Here is a 23,477-nt window from a genome sequence, read left to right as displayed (position 1 = left end):
TATATATTGTGTACTGCGGATCTAGTTAAAGACGTTTCTTTTCTTTCTCCATCTGCAAATGCTGCATAGTACATGTCGATTGCTACTCGAATGTGTGAGTCCGGCTTAAGTTTACTCGTCCAAACAGCGGCGCAGGTGCTATACAGCGTCAATTGTTAAAAGCAAATCAATTTTTGAAGATAAGTTACTCATCGCCTGAAAATTAGACTGATGATTGTTTAACCTAGAGACAATGCAAGATTTTTTAGAATTTCGATACGTTAAAAGCGAACAAGTACCTTTTATGTACCAAACCGTGAAACAGAATAAAAATCCACGTTGTCATGTATGATATGTAGATGATTTGTTACAGTTCTAATTATGATTCGCGAGAATGAAAGCTATCGTAAGCAAGATAAATAAGAAAGCTGGACAAAAGGGGGATCATCAGCTAACACTAACAAATGCCAAAACTACAGCATGAGAAGCGAACAATCCGTCCGGCGAATGATCGTCCGGTAAATCGACAACGGTCGACCTCTACAGAGCATTAGATTATGGGACAGAAATTAGCCTTTTTAGTTTTTGCGGGTCATGGCCTATACGATGCAAAACATGGCAACACATTAACCAATGGATTAATGTTGCTGAAGGAGTGCAGAGTCGACTTCTTCGTAGAGTCGCCTTTAGATGTGCCGCAGTCAGATCTAGCCATCCCTTGAGCGGATATATGCACTGCATTATAAGACAGGTCGGAACGTTTTGAAACAGTTTGAAACTATCCGTTTATAAATCAGACTTCGTAGAAGGCTACATAATGCGCTAATAATTGTTTTGACACCCGTCGTAGAGACGTGAGGTCTTATATTACTTATATTTTACACCAACTACATATTTTACACCAACTACAAAGTTCTTTCGACTGCTGAAATGTTATAAATCAATCAGTAATTTTCTTATTTTGGTCCCATAAAGATGACTGACTAACATTAATGTGTATTTGTGTTCTGATAACAAGAGAAGTAAACTGTTTTAACTTCCTTAAAAGGTTCACAGCTATGTATGCCCCGTGTAAATACAAGGATTAGGACTAGTTGGTAATTTTTTTTTTGCTTGCAATAATATTTGGTGCTACGGCCTAATACTTCATACAAATGAAATACAAAAGAAATAAATGTATAGATTCAGAGTATACCGTTTCCATAAGTGTAACCGTCATATATATATATATATATAAGAGATATATATATATATCTCTCTTATATAAGAGAGATATATATCTCTCTTTACTTTTACCTAGTTTCACCATTTACACAAAGCAGCTACTGTATTGATAATAAGATTCGTGTGTTTTTTCCGAAGGACTGTGGCCTATTACATATCAAGTAGATTTTTTCGGGACTCAGTGTACAGATTAGCAATCACATTCCCATATGGTATCCACATCAAGGTCTCTCCAAACTTTTCACTAAGCAGCCGAATAAAATTAAAAGTATGCACCAATAACACACACTTGTGTGATGGTTCTACGTATCAATGCTGCCCCGTAAGTTTTAATACAAAACAGCGCATGAAATTTTTCATTCGGTGAAAAATCGGTGAAAATTTTATGAAAATTCATGAAAAATTGCCAAGATTATTGCAAAGAGATTCCCGTTAAACAATCTAGGTGTGGCAAAGTTATGCAGAAATTGCCTAGCACCCATGGCGCCCTCTGCGGCGAGCTGATTAACATCAATCGAGGCATCAGCGCCACCTATCCGCGTCGAAGCCAAACGGGACAGTGTTATGCCACCCTTTAATGGGAAGGTGCCCGATACTTGTTTTTGAGACCAGGTGGCGCCACTGTAAACACGGGATTCTAACTGCGCTTTCTAGAGCTATTGCAGAGCTGATCGAATCTTCAATTGATGACACTGACTTCCTCCATTAGAAAATTGTACGTGTCTATATATATATATATATATTATGACAAACACCGTTCGGAAGAGAACGTATGTTTAAATTAAGTATAAATATGCATGTGACATGTACATGACTACGTCTGCATCTAAACATGTATTTGTATAAAGTAGGTTCTCCTCATGGTGCCCACTTGTTTACTGGTGGTCCTGGTACAGTTTTGTGGAGCGAATAATTAGAATTTCGAAATATGTCCTGGGTTCATATTGAGCCACTACATTATGTATAGCATCGGTGAGCAAAATAATCAACAATGCAACTTTATATGTTTCTATATATGTTTCACCAATTACCTCATGAGGTGAGAATGGGGAGCACTTCTTCGAAAACTGCCGTTTGATGTCGAAAACAATATCACACACTTTAGTAAAATCTGCTACCCAAATAACACAATCCATAGTGATCTCCGCTTCGCCTTTCGATTGGAGAAGAGCAATAATTCCTTCCGTTGTTCGTACTCACAACAGTTTCTTACGCATACAAATATAATCTACCAAAAAAGTACCATACAACACGGCTATACACAAACAATTTTCTGATATCGACAGCTAGCATATTTTGCCAGGAAGTCCCATGGGCATCACCGTCACCTGCTTCCTTTCCAACGCAGCCCGCGCGCATAGATAGATCCCAACAAGCCGTTTCCAACACTTGCACTTGTACCACTACCACGGTCAACGCGAACTCCGCTATTTCGTGTAACAGCAACAAATGCACCCAACCAAGCTGAGGGCACCCTTTCCTACGCAGACTTCACGATACTTATGATACGACGGGTTGATTCTCCTTCCACCACAGTTTGACAGGACAGAGGAAGGCAGGGTTTCAGGCTGACGCAGCTTCTCGACGGCCGGCCAGTTGTTGGCTAGCAGGTAGACTCTTCACGATGAGGCAGATTATGGCCCGACTTCATCATGATTGGGTCGGGGTCTCGGCTTTGACCATCGACTTAGCTCTCCCGGAAGGTTTTGAAGAGTCGTTCTACGCGCAGTGTTCGTTGTCGTTAGGCTATCGCAGAAATCGTAGCTAAGACGATGTCTGCCGATTAAAAATGCCTTTAGATACGCTTAATATACATTAGAATATACATCACAGTACATGAAGTAATGTAAGGACCGCACTAAGAAATCTGTAAACTCAACCAATTGCAGCCGCTGACGCTAGATGCAGAGTATTCGTAAAGTTGAGTGAAATGGTACATCCGGCGGTGCTCTCGTCAGCCAAGATTTTACTAAAAACGTAGTCTGGCTGACTAGGAGATCTCTACGCAGCCGTAATAACGAAATCATCCAATGACATCGAGTAATATTTGACCAACTGTTGATATGATAATGCACTAAAGCAGCTGTAGTTAATGGGTACGATACCAGTTGAAGTAAGAATCATGTAGATAATAAGACATATGTCGTCTTAATGTACGCAATAAAAATCTACACAAAGATGCCAAATATTCGATATGAAAGAACTTCCTGATTAGCTCTAGTGATATCGACTGTGTTATACGTCATTCAGCGCGTAGACTGCTGTAGAAGGACGTCAAACCCATAGCCTGTCTTGCTTATAATTGGCCATACTCCTACAATTGTAAGAGAAATTTCTATTGCAAGGAACAGCTGCCCTGAACACTGAGCTTCATATTGATGGATCATATTTATCGTCTCACTTCTCTGCTATATATATATAGCATAACAAACAAGCTCGTGGATGAGCACCTTTACAACAAGATGATTCAAGCAGGGCAGCTGATGGATAGCTTGGCGCATTGTACAAATTATGCATAATAGTATTTTGAACATTTGTTTTCAATAAATTCCCTAAAAGGTCAAGTATTTTATGGCTCACCCAACATGATCAGCCCAAAAACTGGCACCTAATATTTACAATTTGAATAAGTAAACACGCAACACCGTACGCTGATAGGGAAAGTTGATAATATGTACCTTTTTTGTTGTTGTTTTGTGGCTGTATCAGGATGTTTGTTGTATGTACGTACATATAGAATAGCTAGTCAGTGGTACGTCCGTTAGTAATTCTACGACAGCAACAAAGAGAATACCATCTCGCGTGAACGTACTGCCTGATTAAAAATGTGGTCCCCTGATTAGCTTTACAGCTCGTCGAGTAGAACGAAACAGCAACATTTAAGATAAACTTGGGCTGCTTTTGTTTCTGCTTAACGACTTTCATGGGCAAATGCGGTTGCTCCTCGTATCCGTTCTCGTAATCGGACCGCAGCAGCGATAACGATCAGGAAATCAGTATTCAGATCGAATGCACCGATGAGACAAACATGCAATCATAATCAAGCTAAAGGTGCCTGTATTTGAACTACATAGGTCGGCACTGACAAGCATCATTAACATGAATCCTGCTAGCAGCACTCGTACGTCTTCTATATCTTTGTAAGACGTGATCGGTAGATGGCGCTAGTAGTGCCCAGTTGCTAGCAAATAAATACATTTGCTAGGCTAGGCCCAGCATATACGGCAACGTAATTAAGCTAGACATCATAACAGTAGTCGCTGATTGCTCCCGATTTTCCGATATACGGATAAGCAGTCAGACCGACTGACCCAACGGTCGCGACCCCGCGAAGTATCCCCCATTGGCATGTTTTTTTTGGCCATGCAAATACACCCTCATCTACGAGGTAGTACTATATGCACGATCACAATTAGAAGGCAGTGCGTTGTTCAGAACGGCTGTGCGTTTACAAGCGAAGGGCTTACGCACAATGGACTTGGTTATTAGATACTAATTATAGGTCAGCAAGTGTGGAAACATTTTACTAATGTGGGGCGTTTGCAAACTAGGTAAACGTACAAAATAAACGGGTGAAGGTATGATAATATATTGGAAGAAGCTTCATTTTATCATAACGTAGTTTGTGCTCCTGTAAAACTCTTAGCTGTTTCATCATCGTACTCATCATGATTAGAGGGAGTGCCGTTTGAAGGCTATAACGAATCTAAAAAAAGCAGCTAATTTACAAACAAGGGGCCGAGGGATGTGAACTGGAAACAGATGCAATGAGCTATTAGAAAATAGGTACGGACGAAAACTGTGTAAGGACGGACTGTTCTTAAGCCAAAACATGTTTCTGTAAGCAGATGAGTATATGCAGAAAGCAAGGGGTTGATCGTACTGACCAGCTGTTTAGCCATTTAGTAACACATCCATCCAGTTACGGATTGAATTGACTGGAGACAATGATTTTTCCTTGCTCCTTGTCCCTTCTCATTAAAAATAATTAAATGTCACATTAAGCGTTTGATATAAGTAAATGACGCAGCAATAATTCGAGATTTATTTCATTCCATTGAGAAGCTAGTAGTGGAACAGTAGAGCAAATGACTGGTACTTGCAGTTGATAGTGACTGTTTCCTATTTGTCTATCGTACAAAAGCGTGAAATCAATCGTCACAGTGAAGTACTACGTTGGCAGTATATATGGTTCGTGTTACTTCAACCGCTTGAGCCAATCGCAGTTAGTGCATGAGCTTCATGTGCCTAATAAATCGTCATTATGTTATTGGAATATGGAATGGTATATGGAACTTTCACTTTTACCGAATAGCGGAACATCAAATACCCGACAGACTGGCGACCAAGTAAGGGAGAACCGACCGTTTTTTTTATCCATCAAAAACGATACACCACGTACCAAAAGAAATTAAAGGTAAAAACACAGGAAATACAAGCTATAAGTGATATATGGAACATGCAGGTTATTCTCTCTGTATTCCTTCCTTGCTCGCAACGTTACAGCAGTAATAATCTAGAGAAGGTGATTTTCAGAACTACAGAATTTGCCACAGCTTCCACCTGTTGAAAACTATAAAACATAAATAATCGTACAAGTTTAGGAAACTACAACAATGGGAGCAGGGTTTCGATTTACGTTTTGACAACTACGGTGTGGATATTGACGATCGCCTAGCGCCAAGGCAAATTACAAGGCCAAGAGCAGACATCTGCACTAGTTCAGCAAGAGGAAAAATAGCCGATGTTCCTTCTGACTAAAGCCAGCCTTCGACAACGAGGACGCTTCTAGCCACAAGCGACTGAGCAGGATGCAGGCTTCAAAGGTGTACAACTAATCCACTCACAGACCTTCAGACAGTGCTGAGCAGTGAAAGCCGCTTCGACTGTCCCAGAAAATGCGGCGACCAGCCCGGATAACGGCGACTATTATAAGCGACAACGAAAAAAATGGCGAGTTCTTCCGTTCTCTTGACTGACTCTTTGTACTACAATCGGCAACCAGGAACTGATCTGAACATCGGCAACCAATTGTCGGTTGGCCACACCGCCGGTTGTATGGCGCCTGGTCATTACCCTGAAGCGTAAGCGCTGGTGCTGCATGTGTTGAAAGCAGCTCAGGCAGTCGTTGTGGCGACGACGGCAGTATCATTATTAATACAACAACGTTTGGTGAAGCATATTCAAAACCATCATCTCCTGCGGTAGTGCATACTTAACACTCCCTATCTCTGCCCTGAAATCCGACAGGAAAAGCAGCTTCTGTCTGTCAGATAGTGGTACCAATTCTTTTTCAACTGGGAGAAGGTATCACTCCGGAGTAGAAATGCATAAAAACTCTGAAGTAAGTGTCAAGGGCTATTCTACTAGCACCGCGCACGGAGCCTTACAGCATAGTAAAGCGCGCATGACGTGCAACAAACGACGTCAAAGAAGGCAGTGAAAACTCTAGCTTTCCTGAGTGAATAGAATACGTAATAGGAAGGAGATATTGTTGCAGATGCAAAAAATATATCGTTATCAAATAATTCACCGAAAAATCATCTTTTCTCAGCCTTGAGGCTGGCTTCGTTGGCGATCAGCAGCTACTTCAGTCACAATCACTGTTACTGACTGAAGCGTAGCGCGCAATTATGAGACCAGAACCGTTCGGACCACAAACACACCACGTAATATCTATTGTTGCGTGCCAGGTCAGCATGCTAATGTAACGCCATGAACATACATAGCAAAAGCTCTTCTATATATATCGAAAACAACGATATTATGTAAATCGTAAATCGCAGCGAGGTAATCTCGGCGCAAGCCTGAAGAGACTAGTTGAAAAAAGAAAAAAAAATAACAATAATGCGCATAAAAAAGTATAAATGAACCGTAGCACAAATAAGATTGATTTTAAAATCGCTTGAGAGGCGATGTCGGCAACGGTGTCCTTGTGTGTGCGCGAGGAGGGGGGGCAACATGTGATTATTCGAGCGGCAAACGTTACGATTACGATAACTCATGACGAAAGATGGAAATACTGAAACACTGCGTAATGGTGGGATACACACAATGAACAACAAACACATAGTAAAAATTAGCGTACTTGCATTTTCAAATCCTTATCTGAAGTTGGAATGAAAAGCGTAAGCGTCTCACAGGTCGATGTACAGGATGGAATATAGTTGATGTGTATATTATATGTATACTAACTCATTTGATCGTGGGTGTCCCGTGAATCTTTTATGCCTAAAGGTTTGATAAGAGATTCCACCTGGGCTCGTTTTCAAGTGCGCTTGTCACGCGACTGTCCAGCATAAGCGGTCTCTGGGTGACCCTATGAGTAACGATACTACACAACGCCCCGTCTGCTCTCAATGAGCGTGACCCGAAAGTGTGACTGATGGCAGTTCCTAACATGCTAAATGTCCGCCATGCAGTCATAAAACTTTCGCTTTAAAACAAGGCACATTAAGAACCTATTGCACATCCCTGCCAAAATAAATTATCGTTGTAGAAAAACATTTTTTTGCTATTTAAATGGAAGAAAACGTACTCCAAAATGGTCCCTGTTTTAAGGAGCCCTATGCTCTTATCAACTTAGTAGTATTGAGTCCGCAAATTAAACTTATGTAAGTTGAAAATTCCTAAGCAGTCCCTCGTCTTGCAGGCCATCGACACTCGTTTCCCTTATTCGTAAAGTTAGATAAACTACAGATAATCTTATCCAGATTTCGCTGAAGGAGTATTCGAGGCAGATTGATTAAAATGAATAAAAAAGCTCAAAAGATTCTGCTACTGAGACCCTCGTACGAAACATTTTTGCAACGCTTTAAAGGGTCCATTATCGGCACCAGTCACTGCCGTATTATTATTACATCGACTATTGAACCGTCGAGATTGGTGCATTTCCACGTCCCGTTCTTGCACACATAAACACACAATACTCTCGGCTCACTTATTATATTTTTTTAGGTGGATTTATTTGATAGTCCCTCTGTAAGTTGCAGATCTGCATTCTGTCTATCCTTTGCGTTTAACAAATTTAATGATCGTGAAACCATGAACTTTATTAATTACCTTATTCTAAATGCTTTCTTAAGATGCAGGAGCCCTATTGTACAATCCAAATCGGATATTATATAATCGAATAATATAATATATGGGCAACACAATATTGCCTCAATCATATACGCATCATGCTAAGTGTATCATTTCGATACCACACAAGCTGGCTATGTGATCCGCGGTTACGTAATGCAATAAGTATAGGAGGGCTGAGGCTGGCAATCTGAAATAGCTTATCAGCTGAGATTTTACTAAACGACCGTTATAAAAATGCAGACACTCACCTCAATTTCCTGTGACTGATGCTCAATGACGGCCTGTAGTCTGCGAGCGTTCTCTTCGAGTTCTTGATTTCGTTCTAGGAGAGTTTTGCCCAACTCCGCGGCAAGTTGTAGGTCTACAACGACAACGAGTATGCCGTAGAAAAGCAGATCCGTGAAAATTCGGCGAAAAAAGACAACAAACCAGGTTAAAGATGCTTTTCTTATCTCCTACGATTAAGCTTTAAGGGAAATAATAGATCGAGCTAGTTGCTTTAACTTCAAACCTTTTGTCATTTTCGCATAAATCATTTGTGTTGCCTCATATCAGGGTATACCTAAAAATCACAGAGCAGTTTGTCGATGTTTTGCTTGTTAATAATAGCACAATAAAAGACAACGATGTTTCTATCATTTATAATATTCATTATTTCACCATAATCTTATCACATAGTAATTGCAGCAACAAAAAAAAACAGACTGTAAATGCGTTTTTCCACGTGTAATTTTCAAATATGACCGCCCGCAGCAAATGTTTACATGGTCTTTTTAAAATAAATGGAAACATTTGTCGCCTGCCAAAAAAAGATCTTATACGATTATATAACGGTAAAATAACCTCGAATGAGGGATTATAACGAATTTCATTTTGCGAGGGTATCACGTCCTTCATTTTGCCCTTGCCTCGATACTTAAACTAAAGCATTTTTGAAATGAAAAAAAAGCTCAATAAAAATTGACATATGGGTTACTTTAAGGCGCAGCGTTACGTATATCGATAATATTAGCGGCATTATTTAATATTACAAGGACCATCTTTTTGTTCTATGTTAAAAACGTCAAAAACCTTAGACCTATTAAAAATTTCCCAATAATGTCTTAGTGTTTAGGCATCGTCGTTGTTATATTGTAATTCATAAATAAACCGTTATACGGTTGAAATAGTATACGCTGTCTATTGGAGCGAGGTGCACGCATTAACAAAACAGTGAGGCCTAAAACACCTGTCGAGAATCCATTATGTAGTTCACGAAAATTTCTAGTAATAATAATAATAAGGCCAGCGTCCCAGGCAGGTGGCAGTATTAATTTTAAGGAAACGCACAGACGCACGGCCGGACCTACATACCAAACTAGGCTGGGTTCGATCATCTTTTGTGTCGACTGGAATATAGAATAGAATTTGTTTTTTTTTCCCTTTAATTTTCTTATAATTATGTGCATCATATTTTTTTTTAACCAAAAAAGGATAAAATAGCAAGTTATCTATAAATTGTTAGTTATTGCTAGATCAACACCTTAACAGTTGCACCTTCGTCGATTTGACGAGTAAACGGCTTTTTTGGATCGACACCTCAATGCAATAAATCATACTATGGCTTGTCTCATGTATTTTGAATTGATACACTTACGTAAGTTACACCAATAACAGCAGGATGAATTTATCTGTGGATGCCAACTTTTCGTAAATAAGGCAGAGATTAAACAAAATAGTTAAAAACGACCATCCGTAATTGTACGCAAATACTTGTCCTTATCCCATATCACTCTCGCTAACATATACTGATAAAAGGAAGCCAACCGTTGAGGACTAGTAACAGTTACTAAAACAAGGTAAGGAAAACCAGTATTTTCTTGATAAACAAGTGAAAAAATATACGTATATTTTATCACAAACAAACAAACGTATCAAACAAATACATTTTGTTTGATTTTACAAAACGTCTCAGAATCATAATCGAGCTCTAGAGCGTTACCTCGTAGAGTGTTACCTTGCGCAGTGAGCTCTAGTAAGAAAATAGCTGAAAAAAAAAAAAATAAGAGAAAGAAAATAGGCAGAACTGCCGAAACGTGAATAGGCAATTCGTACTTATAAAGACAGCGTTCCTATAATGAATGTACCGGTAATGGTTTCCATTTGAAGATGGTGCAACAGAAGCGTAATATAAGGCTTTGTTCATATGATACTTAGATGCATTGGGAATGACGTCTTCGAAGTTTGGGCTGACACGGGCACACAAAGTGCTCTGCGAAAATCTGGCATCGAATCCGGCAAGACCTTCCACGGTTCAAGCTCAAACGACGCCGGCTACAGTAGTAAGAAAGCAAGAAGCCGGACGACGAGGGCGAAAAAGGGAATCAAACTAATAGCGGTCAACGATCAGTACGCAAGGACAAAGCCGCAGATAAGGACGAGACCATAGCTGATGAAAAACGCCAGACAGAAAAATAAGATACACGAAGGACAGCCACTTGTTGATCGAAAGACAAAAACACTATAAAATTTTAGATAATATCCATAACGATAGTAGATGACTTCGTAAATGTAGAGACATTTGTAAATTCCTAGCTAGTTAGTCAAGAGACATGATTCGAACATAAGGCTGAAAATTGGAGTTGCGTCTAACTTTTTTTTGTTGGCAGGTTTAACATGAGCAGTCTAAGAGCGCTATCCCTAATGCGAGCACAATTTATCTAGTTTTCATAAAGAACAACGCCACGTCCCCTGAACGATTTATCTAAAAATGCGTCACACCTGTAGCTTCTTTATTTTATGGCATATTCAAATCATGTATCAGCCAAAGCCCTTGTTCTATCCGGTTTTACCAAGCCACCATCTCCTCAAGTTCAGAGCTCCATAAATCAACCAGACTTAATATATATATATTCGATTGGAACGAATTCCTCTGCTTCATGTAAACTATTTGTCGAAAACACTGGGAAGCAAGCCTTTACCGAGACACATACGGAAACAAATACACACTGAGGAATAAGATAGCCCCAGTAACATTTGTCAACATGAAAAAATCGTTTGACAACAATATTTTGTTGCATGTCCTGGGGCTCGGTGAGCCTTTCCAAATTCAATCCGACTAACAGGAAACAACCAGGTACGATCAGGTGACTAGTCTATTTCCGCCTCCTTTTTGATACAGAAGCTCATCACCTGGGACAACTAAAATGACAGCCTTTGCTGACCATGCAATAATCTTGCCTATCGATCTAAATGACGCCGAAAACAAGATTACAGAAATCGAAGATACATTTGATATAAACAGAACTATTGTTCCGTTTCGACGGAACGTCACGACACAACGAAAATGAATGATAGTTATCTTTAAAGAAAAAAAAAATTGTTATATGTCTTTATTCATACAGTGCATCAGACCTTACGGATTCACTCATCATTTGGTAAACTTCACGTATGTTTAGCTGATTCGGAATCCTTATCACACTATATTTCTAAACGAAAGTACTTCGAGGAATGAAATTGTCTGCATATGTTTAAATTGGCACACCAATCATGTTTGCTCGATGTCGATCATAGCTTCAATTTGGGAGCTAGACTGCGGCACTAATCTTTTATTTTTTCTTTTAATTTTACAGTCTTCTTCTGATACTGGTTAAAGTCAGACGTCTAAAAGTGTCTTTGTGGTACGCTCTACGCAGAATTCCAAAGAAACTGAAGTTTTAAATATCCTAGAGTTCAAAATGGCTGAAAAGTCCAGAAGAACCAGCCAGACAGCTATTAATTCCTGTATTAGGATCCAGCACAAACAAAATAGCTTTTTACGCATTTCGACAAATTTAAAGCCTTTTAGGATAGAGCCTGTACCTTGCCCCATAAAAACCATTTTCGAATTTTACGAAGCCGCATAGAAATCGGCAGTCGGTTTTCAGTAAAAAAAAATAAGTCCGTGGTCCTCGTCGTCCTCGTGAATGGACTCGACAATGGTGAATCTTCACTCAAATTGTGAAAACGACGTATTTTTTGTTTTCTAATAAATATATGGCTTGCTTCCAGCATCCACAGTAGCCGATGAAAGAAATTTTGAAAAGCACTACTCATCTAGGTGGGGAAAATATCGACAAAAACATCAAAAATAATCATTCACAATTAGTGCGGGACGCCTGTGAGCCATTTATAGATTGCCAACCACAAACGTACAAAGAGCATTAGTGGATTAATGAGATTTTGCGGAGCTTTAAGGACAAACATTTAAAACGATTGCAAGAACAAACTTACAATATTTGCAATTATTATTATTTGTAATTTTTAACCACGAAGATAGAAAAAATCATAAAGTTTATAATTATTGCATGCCGATAGCATTCCTATATGAAACACGGATCACAGAGCGTATCAGCTATAAACATTTAATCCAGATGTATTATAAAGACTATACATAAAGTCAGTACGTTCCCTTAGAAACCGCGACAATATTTTTTTTTAACAAATAACAAAAAAAAAACTAAACGCAAGCAAAGTTCAGATGTAAAGGTGCAATGAACTGGAACAGATTACAGCAGATCTTATCATAGAAAATCGTTCACCCGTCAATGATTCCCGTCATTCAGATCCGTCGAACGAAGACTATCAGGGTCTATTGTTCTAGTAGCTACGAGAACAATCGTTCATTAAATGCTTAGCACACATTTGGCCCACCGTCCCTTGTCGATTAAATGATTGGTAGTGGCAGAAATTTTTCACTAATGTCTATGTAAATTCTCGTTAGCCAAACGATAATTAAGCTGAGCCGTGCCATGAAATCTTCTTTTCAGCGTCAGCCCTTAAAAGCGGACATATGACTGCCGTTTAAAACCTCGTTGGCTGTTGTCGAGGCTTGATAGAGGTGAAGACATTTTGTTAGCAAAATAATTAATAATAATGTTCGCGAAGATGATGCACAGAATCAGGCATTCCAAGTTTCGAGACGGACGCTACTACAGCGATATTAGTATGGTATTTTTATATTATAGATACTTATAAAAGACCCTTTAGGTTTTGCTGGATGAAAACCGGATGGAGTGAGCATAGCAGTACATTGGGGGTCGTAACCAGAGAGGGGGGTGGGGTGATGCCCGTTTTCGCGGGTACGCGGGTAGTTCGACGTCACAGTAACACATGGCATAATAATCTGGAACCGAGAACCGTGTACAACAGCAGAAATCTATAGTCACCCAAACAAGATCTTCCTTTGATGCACAACGAAAAGCACACAAGTACAACGCGTCCTACCCCCAGTTTTGCCTATTACTCTCAATGTAGACTGTGTCAACTGACATCTGGTATTCCAGACGAATTCAAAATGTTTGGAGACCCGAACCGTTCGGTTGATGTGCCCTGTTCAATCATTACCAGCCTTTCTTGTATCTGTAATAGTTACCAGTACGAAATGACTAACCTACAAAGATATTAGCGAGTTGTCAGTGAATCGGTGACTTACTGTAGTGGTCATCGTTGAATTCAGCGTTAGCGAGAGCTAGCGATACGTCGTTATCCATTTTCTACAGCTTTTTGATTTTCCAACGCGGCGTACTGCGTAAGATCCAAAGGTGCACTGAGGTACGGGCGTCGTTGTCTGAGGCAACGGTTTAGCTTTTACTCAAAATTGGATGTATTTGTGCGTAATTCGGATTTGCACGCACGTGCTTTGCATGTTCTTTAGCTCCTGACACCTCTGTTATAGACGACTGGTTCGAGTCAAGTCTCTCATAAACGTAAACAGCTTCTAAGCGCATGTTTGCAAAACGACCGTAGGTGTCTATGCAGGTGATAGCCGATCGTAAAACGATACGAATGATCAGGACAAGAATCTGCACGATGCTTGATCGGTTCGCTTTATAGCAAACGCTAGTCACGTGCACAGCACGCGCAAGTTAACTTTGCACTGAATCAAACAGATGGTAAAAGCTAGAGAGAGATCTGATTTTAGCGAATTAAAGTGTCCTGGGAATACTCAGACGAGCTTTTAGAAGCGATTGCGGGCAGACTGCCATAATCCGACATACAGACCGATATCCTCAGTGGAAGCGAACAACCCTGCAGCCCCATAGCTGTTAGGCGCGTATCGTATTCTATACAGGTAGACTAGATTCAGCCAGAGAAGCCGGAATATGCTCTCTCTGTTATTACTTTTTGATATTATCAAGTATCAGCTGAGGTTTTCGTTTGTTATCAAAGCATCTTTCAACGTGGACGGCAAGCAAATACCGAAAATATAGACAGTGACTTCTCCGCTGCCGATTGACTGCTCCCATTATGCCATGCGAGTTACGTTTTGTTCATACCCAGCCGTCTGTTGCCGGCAGCGGCATCCGAATCAAGTGTATCTAAAACAAATGTAGCGGTTACAGCAGTAACAAAAAAAACCGTAATGGAAGCTTCTGTCATCTGCCAGAACAGCGGAGCGCTCTGGGCGGGACATGCTTAGGCAGGACAAGATGGCAATATAATGAATACGCACACTAATAGATTACCAGCAAAACTATCAGCATGGAGCGTTGCCCCAGGTAAAAGCGTCGTCATCGGGTCATTGTCACACAGGTAGCCGAGCGTTGGAGTCCGATGATGAGCTCTAAAAAGCAACTGATCTGGAAACGAGCAATAATATGCAACTAACAATAAGCTAAACGAACGGCTGACTGATTAACGGTTTAGCGGGTCGAAATCTTATTTATATATTCGTTTCAAATTATAGTGAAATCGGTATCCGTATAAAGCGACTTGATTGTCAGCCTTTAGAACGCTGTCGTTATACGGGGTACGTAATGCTAATTCTTCATCTGTGTACACTGTGCCCCGATTGATCTGTTACTACAGGTCTCGGCTATAAACGCCGCCATTGTCTTACCATCCGTGCTTTCGATAACGCTGTGGATGGCACCCAACGTTCAATGTACGAATTTACTCAGTGTCGATCGGTTCAGAGTGGTAATAAACATATATAACCAATCAGCGAGTGTCCAAAGGCAGATTAAATACGAGCTGTTCTACTGCTATCAATAGTATTACCACCAGGAGAAATAATTGTTGAAACAAATAATCCACCACTTACTTATATCTACCATCGTCGCCATTACCCATAATATTAGTGCACCCCGTTCGTTCGATAGGAAGCGCCGCAGTGTGGCCAGAACGCAATATATTAAGGACAAGCCCTCTTCTCGTGTCGAAGGGTCAATGATACATTAAAAAATTCACATTAAATTTCGCCTAGATTGAACTCTCAACTAATCAACTGAAAAGCTGTAGTTAAGTGCGAGCTGGGTAATTTGCTTTGTAGAGTTAATCATTTTGAGGACAATGGAGAGCTTCGATACCGGAACCAATCGTCTGTGCACAAAAAGCTCTACGCTGCAGCCATTTATTTAACCTTCGAATTAAATAAAAATGTTGTAAATAAGCTATTAACTTATTAAGAAAAAGGCAATGTTCACATTGTTCGTTAGTCTTCTTCGTCTCCACTGTTTACTTGCTTCAATATGCCCCTTGAGAAGCATATGGAAGGCATATATAAACGAAGTGCTTTCTCATTCCTCCATAAATGGCACTGGAGGTACACTTACTTCTTGGGTTCTAGCTTCAAAAATAGCTGCTTTTTTTTTCAAAGAAAACAAAATTTCAACTTTACACTTCGAAAACGCAAAGTTACTTTTGTATTTTTCTACCAAGCTGAAGAACCGGGTCGGCTAATACTTGTGCTGCATACAATATCGACTCTGTGGCTAGGAAGACTGCACCTGAAAAATGCTGCTCGTACCAGAAGCCCATCCCAGGTTCATAAGGATTTTGAATGGCGAATTGACCCTTAAGCTTATTTGTAAATAGTAAGCTATATTTAGGTATCTCTACAAAATGCCACTATCGAACATAAAACTAGAAACATTTAGGTAGTTTGGATCTAGGGGATTCTGGCGGAAACTGGTATCTCGTTTGCCTTGCGATTTGAATGAATATCTCAAGGAAAGATGGCTTCTGCTGTCTTTCAACATTTGGCTCGCTACCAACGAACACGCAGCCCCAATTACAGAATGACTACGAGTCATGCGAAGTAATATCTTTATGCCAACGTAAAGCACAGAAAGGAATTGATGAATCTAGATGATACACTTAAGCTCGAAGCTAGGCTGTCTCCATCCGAACACTACCATGAGTTGCCTTTAATTGTTCTGGCACATTTGTCTTTATTTCTATTTATTTATTAAAATGCCTGAACAGAATAGAACGATTAACAAGGATTTTCAAACAACAGTCCCAGTTGAATCAAGTAAATGACGTTATCCAACAGAAAAAGCCCGATGCGTATGGCCAAAAATATTGAATCCGCTTTGGAAAGGCCTGAGTTGAAGTTATCGGCGCCCACCGTGTTTTCTAATCACGCTTTGATGGATTAGAAGCTTTTCTAACTACTTGTAAATTGCAATCACAACAAATAATTTGGCTGGACGAACGTTTTAGCTCTCGAAGCTGGATGAAAAGCCGAACGGGACCGCAAAGAAGAACAAAGGAAACATAATGCATCAATAATTTTTTGTTAGAGTGAGACGCTGCACCCTTCCTCTCTGATCTTAAAGGAAGAAATGAGAATATTTCTCTCCGACTAGCTTAATTTTAAAAAAAATATCAAATTTGGTGAAGTTCATGTATCTACTTTACATGTTTTCTTCGATTGAGTGACGCATTTACAATGAAATTAACCTAATCTGAATAAAAATGACCCCTTTGTGTGGATGGCTTCTAAAACTCTATGGAACAAAGGCCTTCTATACGCTGAATTTTGCTGTCGATGTAGTTAACAGATATTCCCGTTTCAAATAATGGGTCTAAGTTGCATTTTATGGCACGCATCCAATAAGATTCATAAGATCGTAAAATAGTGTGTGTATGAATTTGTACATATGTTTACAAATACAGTCGGACTTAGATCCGAAGTGATTTCGTTAAAAGCCTTTGAGGAGAGCTGGGCGCCATCGTTGGCGATATGTCGACCAGGTAGTGGCTTTTGGCGGTGAAGCGGACACGCTCTGTATCGTCGACGTCAGAAAAGCTGGCAAAATCGATTGATATAGACGGTACCGTGGTCAGTGAGCGAAAGCGTAAACTGTGATGACACCTTATAGAATAACCAAATGACACAACAGCAGCATCCACTACGCGGACAAGTTTGATTAGGAATAAGTGTATGTGAGGCCTTAATGGTGATCAGACGCCATCGCTTTGTGGTGGTCAGTTGGCTAACGGCAAAGCAATAGGAGCTACAAAATATATCAGAGACAGAAAGGTGTATCTCTTTAACGGGAACTTAAATTTAATTCGACTGGCTCTAGGATATGCTGATTGAAAAATCTACTAGCTACCAACAGATCCAGCAATGGTTGAATGAACCCTAACTAATTAAAGACTAACAATAATAATCATTGTTTTTAGAGTGATCTGTATCGAACAACGTTGTTAGTTTGGGCGGCTGAGGTCCTAATGAATATTCTATTTGCCCAACAATAGCAGTAGGATAACATTTGCAACTGTTCGTCCTTGTCCTTGTCCAAACTGGTAAAATGCGTCTATAATATAATAGTATTGATAGGAATTGTGACTGTCAGCCATGTAATGCGGTCGGAGAGCTCGGATACCGTATCGAGTAGACCTGATGTAGAGCAGCGCGTGTTGAACGTTGCATTGATATAATACTCCTAGTAAGTGTCTCCGACGCGTCCTGCTTTAAAGGATAAAATTATGTGCTCGTAAATGACAATGCGTCATAAATAAGCGTCATGATTAGGTTAGAGAACAATGGAAGCGTTTGCGTGTGGTAGCAGAAGGTCAAATTGAAAAAACGTTTTTTATCTTAATAAGTCCTTACTTGCGTACGCCAAAATAACTGTAAACATGAAATGCTCCCACTTTAATACCACTGATAGCGTAGTGTTTACGTAATAATATTAAATGTTGAAAGATGAAGACTCATCCGAATAATCTACATCAAAGGCCTTGGAAAAGGTGAGTGAAACTATTAACATTATCATGTAAGCCTTTGGATTATTAACGCATAGAAAAAAAAGAATCGCTAAAATCGCGCTCAATTTGGTTACGGCCATCAAAGGCACGCTGACAGCTAGAGTCGAAATAGAGTAGATGACAGAAAGCTACAAAAACGGTTAGTAAAAGACAGGCAAAAAGTATTGAAGCTGCTTTTGTATTTGGCACTCGCAGCTATTCTCTATACGTGGGGCCATTTTTTTTTATGTGTAGCGCTAAAGATTCGCCCCCACTAGAAATCTAATTAGGGTAGATCTTGCTGGATCTATCTGGGGTTTTTGCAACAACCCTATGAAACGGCATGGCAACCATACTAGCAGTTATTAAGCCTAATAGTAACTTCATATTCTCCTCAGCATCTTGTTCACGTACCTTGTATGTTGTAGGTTACGGTCATCACACCATAACGAACTTATTGCGCTCTCGATTATCATAGCCGTAAAACTTTTCGAAGTATGCTATGTATATGTAAGTCTAGCTCAATCACTTAGGAAGTATATATTTGTTTGGGCCCAGATTTATCAACCCAGTTCAGCATTGCGTATACGAATTACGTGTCAACGCAAAAACAAGAACTTACATACCATACATAAATGACACTGTGTTAAAGAAATTCATTAGTTGAGAAGTTGCCTTATTTCCAAACCTTTCCAGTGTTATCTTGACAGTATTTTCTCATTTAGATCAAGTTCAAAGTGACAAATAGAACTACTAACTTGGGAAACGAGTTCGTATATATAATCATTATATATTATGTATAATCTATCGTAAGGAATATGACACGTCATCGACAGAGACGCTACTTGCCTGCCTCCTTGTCGTCCTGCAATCAGTTCCGAAGTCAATAACTACCCCAAGGACACCTTCGAAACGTTAATGGTTGCGCTATGGAATTGTGAAGATATCCGTTCGCTAGAATTCCTACCAAAGCGTAGATACAATAATCCTATGTGAAACCTGGGTTAACATACTGGGTTCCTACACAGTACACTCACCAGCGAGGCAAGGGAAAGCCCAGTAATGGCGTCACGTTATGCCATAGTCGGTACCTGAGCAATGGCAACGTACTTATACAGACAAGTCAAAAGCTTACTATAATAAAAGTATGAGTCCAAACAGACCCTACCGAAGGCTCAGTTCTACTAATAGAGTACTTGACGAGATGCTCTAGTATTTGCCTAACGGCTGGCCAACAATCGTGGGAGGCGACTTCAAGCCCAGGTTGGGTGAACCGCGAGGGACCGGAATGCTATTCCTTAGCAAATTCTGGGAACTGAATTGAAACATAAACGAATATTAACTGGTATGATGGACTCTCCACTATCAATGTCCGCGCAATCAGTCTGCCTACCTTTGAAGTTTTGTAGCACAAGCCGAAATAGACTTCATACGTTGAAAATTCGTTTACCAGCAATTTAGCCGCTACGACTATGCGAGTCTCTCTAAAAAGGCCCACACAGAAATCGCGAGACGGACTTTAAGATCGCCTCAGTTATTTTTGCCCCATTGCAAAACAACCTTAGGTCAACGACTCTTTCGAGATGCCTTATATATGCATTTGAGGGGTTCGAACCTAATTGTAAAACCCTGTTGTTCGACAATTTACGCAGAGGTGCTCACCAAACTCAAATAGACACTTACCTGTTGGCTGTAAACCACCCCATCACGTGAAAAGCGCTTCGCTTCCATAGTTCTGTAGTGATGATGGAAACATGTCTACCGGACTGAGCGGAGGAAGTACACTGATAGACAGGAAGCTGGCCGCTTCCTTGAGGCGAAGCAACATTTTTATAGATAGCTGTGACGATGTGGATCCCTCTCTGTCTCCTCAAATCAGATATACTTTCTTGATAGATGTATACTTCCAGGGGCGCTGTGCTGAAAGCACCGCTATTCTATAGTGCGGCATGGGACAAACCGGATGAGAGCGACGATAGCCACCGACATTACGGTCAGCAAAGAAGCTCCTGCCCAACAAAGCGGGTGATCAAACGAGAAATAACAGGATATCTTAAGGAGGCAGCAGTGTTAGCATCACGCCGAATTGCTACACGATGGGACAACACTTGGTAATGTGGCACAAAGCCCTTCTTCTTGTTATATCGAAAGACAAAGGTAATTTCCGAGACCCGAGCTCGTAGAGGAGGATGGCAAACAAGAGCTGCATAGGTCGCTTTGTCATGCTTATTCATGTCTTCTCCGACAGTATTCGACAAAAATTTCTATTTGTGTCTTCCCCCGCTTGCGGATGACCCAGTGCAGAGGGTAGGTTATATGTCGTTTAATCCAGCATGCAATCTGGGCATCAGTCGAATACTCAATACTTTACTATTAGACATATACGATTGTCTCATCATTTACGCTAGCCTCTACTATATACAACGTTGTTTGGACCAGCCTTCGTCAGTTTAGCACCTATCTCAGATGGGCTACCTAGATCAGATTGATTAAATATCACGTGTGGAAACCGCGCTCGACGATCATTCATACAATTTTCTAATGCTCTGCAGCTATCGCCTGACGTTAAATTGTAGTACGAACGTCATCGGCGTGAAAGAATTGGGCATTAGCATCACGATAGACGCGATTATGTGTGCATTTGCTAAATCACACGCGGCATCCATCTGATCAATAGATGTCCTACTTGTTGGTCTGGATCGTACGTTGGCACCGATATCTCTTATGTTTTCCGTTTTAACACATAAGTAATAATAACGGTGAGGACAATGAAAATAATAGTAGGTTGATGAAAAAGCTCCAGCGCTTTTTTATTGAATAGAAAACACTGCATATTTTACTCTTACGTCAATAAGCTAGGATGTTACGCATCCTGTCATTGCTTACCGCGCGATGCATACCGTCTTGCGAGAAAGAAGCCGATTCTGTCTTGAAAAGTTTTTCAACCACGTGTGAGTGATTGCTTAGTGAAACGCAAGAACCGTCAGCGCACAAGGCCTGGAGAATATGAAGGGTTCATTAGAAGGCCAGAAGGGCAGCTTTTACTGTGTGCGACCTTGCGTTTCATGGTCCAGAATAACCTGACTTCGTTTTATAAGTTTTTTTTTCTCTTGAATAGTCTGCTTCACTTGGGATAGCTAGGCAAAATAAACAATTGTCCGGTTCATAGAGAAGGAACTTCTGATAAAGCAGATCCACGTAATTTTACTAAATACAAACAATAGCCCTTGTTGATCGAATATCTGGTCGAACTCTGAGCCTTGGCTTTTTTTCTGAAGCTACGACTTTTGATCTCTGGTTCATGTTGACGTACAGATACCACCTTTCGTCACCGGTGTCGATTCTCCGCAATAATTGGCCGTATTAGTTGCGTGAAGTTCGATACGGGGCGACATTGTGAGATGCAGCGTTAAGTTGTGACTCCTCCCTGGGGTCAGAGTTCATGAAGTACCCAAGCTCCAAATCTTGTCGTCAGTTTAAGGGACTTGAGATGGTTAGCGACGACCCAGCGGAATGGCTGCAGCCCACCTTTTCGAATTCTCGAATTGGTTATCGACTGTTCTCTTTCAAAAGATCCTTCAGAGAGTTGTCGTCAAACTCAAACGGTCGACCGGACCGTGGGTATCCTCTAGATCTTGAATACCGTTTTCAAACTTGACAAAGCACCCTTAAGCAGTTCTTTTAGTAGTATCGTCATTACCGTACATAAAGCAAATTTTCGGGACCGTTTTGGCCTTAACGATATCCAAAGCACGGAAAATTCGCAAAAGTACTTTTTTTTTTACCTGGACCATCCACCTTTGAAACAGTCCTTCAAGTTGAAGTTCGACTCGCAATACTATACGATTACAGCACGTTGAATAGGAAGAGCCCTCTCGAACAGTATATCAAAAGTAAAGTGGTAGTTAAAACGCTAGGACTTTCTCTCCAATTTAATAAATCATAGTTTGGTATTTTTATTTTATGTTTGACACCGCTGTCCCTAGTAGTGCTACAAAAAAATCATAATGGGCTATAGATATGTTACTGCGTTTTACTCTAGCGCGGTCTACGTAGAAGTTTTAGGCGCTAGGTTTTATTCAAAAGAAAACTGCAACAAACCTGTGGAACTCCAGCTATTCAGCAGAACATCAAATGTGGAAGGCCATAACACATGGCCACCTATAGCTTAATAAAGCGGAGATATCGCGCTTAACAAGGGGTAGTGCTTGACTGGCTGGGTATAGCACTCGTCAGAGGCGCGAGCTTTTAAAGTTACTTTCGTTGACTTGTTAGGCCGGTTGGGAACCTGGCTATCGCACACTGTGTTTTATGCGCCTTCGTACATAAAACTAAACTAGATATACTCTATTCCCATTGCTATAAAAATCGCCTGTCAGTACCAACCGTTGTCAACATCACACACATAAAGCAGCTCCTATCTACTTGTATCTGTATATTTCTCTATGAAATGTATGTTGACTAATATCTGCATATGGCTTTATTCCTGGTTTTTAAATGGCTTTTATTTTCCCCAGATGGGCAGGAACCCATGTGACTTTCGAATAGCGACAATATTGCTAGCGGCCCAAGCGATCAGCGTAAAAGTCTAAAGCATAACAATGGCGACGTTGTCCTTGTCGTTACGTCAAACTACAATGAATGAAGATTGCGAATTATATTTGCGATTATCACAAGTGGCCTAACAAACAGGACAGCTAACTATCTTATTAACTCGTACAGACGGCGATTTGACAGTCGCCTTTTAAGGGATATCGCGTTGACCTACAGTCGGCACTCAATCAAATAGGTTCAACTTTCAAGGCTGACTGTGTAATATTAAAACGAGATGTTGCAAAACAGTTTTTGGTTTATTGTAACAGCGTTAGTCTACTTTACGTCAGTACCCTACATATGATGAAGATATCGGCAAATATTTCCGAATTGCTGACAAGAGATATGACCTGTATGGTATTTTAGCGATCGCAGACGTCACTATTTGTTCCAATCGGATTGCTACTATTTCAGCATCCATATATGATACTAATATCTCATGTTACGTATAGCTGACGCGTCCTATCTCACTATTTAACGCGACGTTTGCCGGCGCGGAACTGCAACGAAGTGGTGATTTTGGGGTGGGCTTAACTGGCTCGAACGTTTTCTGGTGGTTTTGCGTCTTATCGCACGTAAAGCGAATAGATGTC

At 40.4% G+C, this 23,477-nt stretch overlaps 1 protein-coding gene across 6 annotated transcripts in view; it reads right to left on the bottom strand.

Moving 5' to 3' along the window:
- LOC111245753 (uncharacterized) overlaps positions 1 to 23,477 on the bottom strand; it is a 93,915-nt gene that overhangs the window by 39,512 nt on the left and 30,926 nt on the right. For 3 of the 6 annotated variants that reach the window (XM_086981941.1, XM_022794467.2, XM_022794468.2), the window contains exon 3: positions 8,538 to 8,650. In XM_086981941.1, the coding sequence (XP_086838067.1) occupies positions 8,538 to 8,650 (113 nt within the window). Of the gene's footprint in view, positions 1 to 2,234; positions 2,953 to 8,537; positions 8,651 to 13,338; positions 13,433 to 13,741; positions 14,045 to 23,477 lie in introns of those variants that run through there. The other 3 variants (XM_086981942.1, XM_022794469.2, XM_086981944.1) reach the window with 3 other exon arrangements.

The sequence above is a fragment of the Varroa destructor genome, unplaced genomic scaffold (assembly GCF_002443255.2).
Source record: "Varroa destructor unplaced genomic scaffold, Vdes_3.0 BEIS01000002.1, whole genome shotgun sequence".
NCBI lineage: Eukaryota > Metazoa > Arthropoda > Arachnida > Mesostigmata > Varroidae > Varroa > Varroa destructor.
This window is presented reverse-complemented; position numbering and strand designations above follow the sequence as displayed.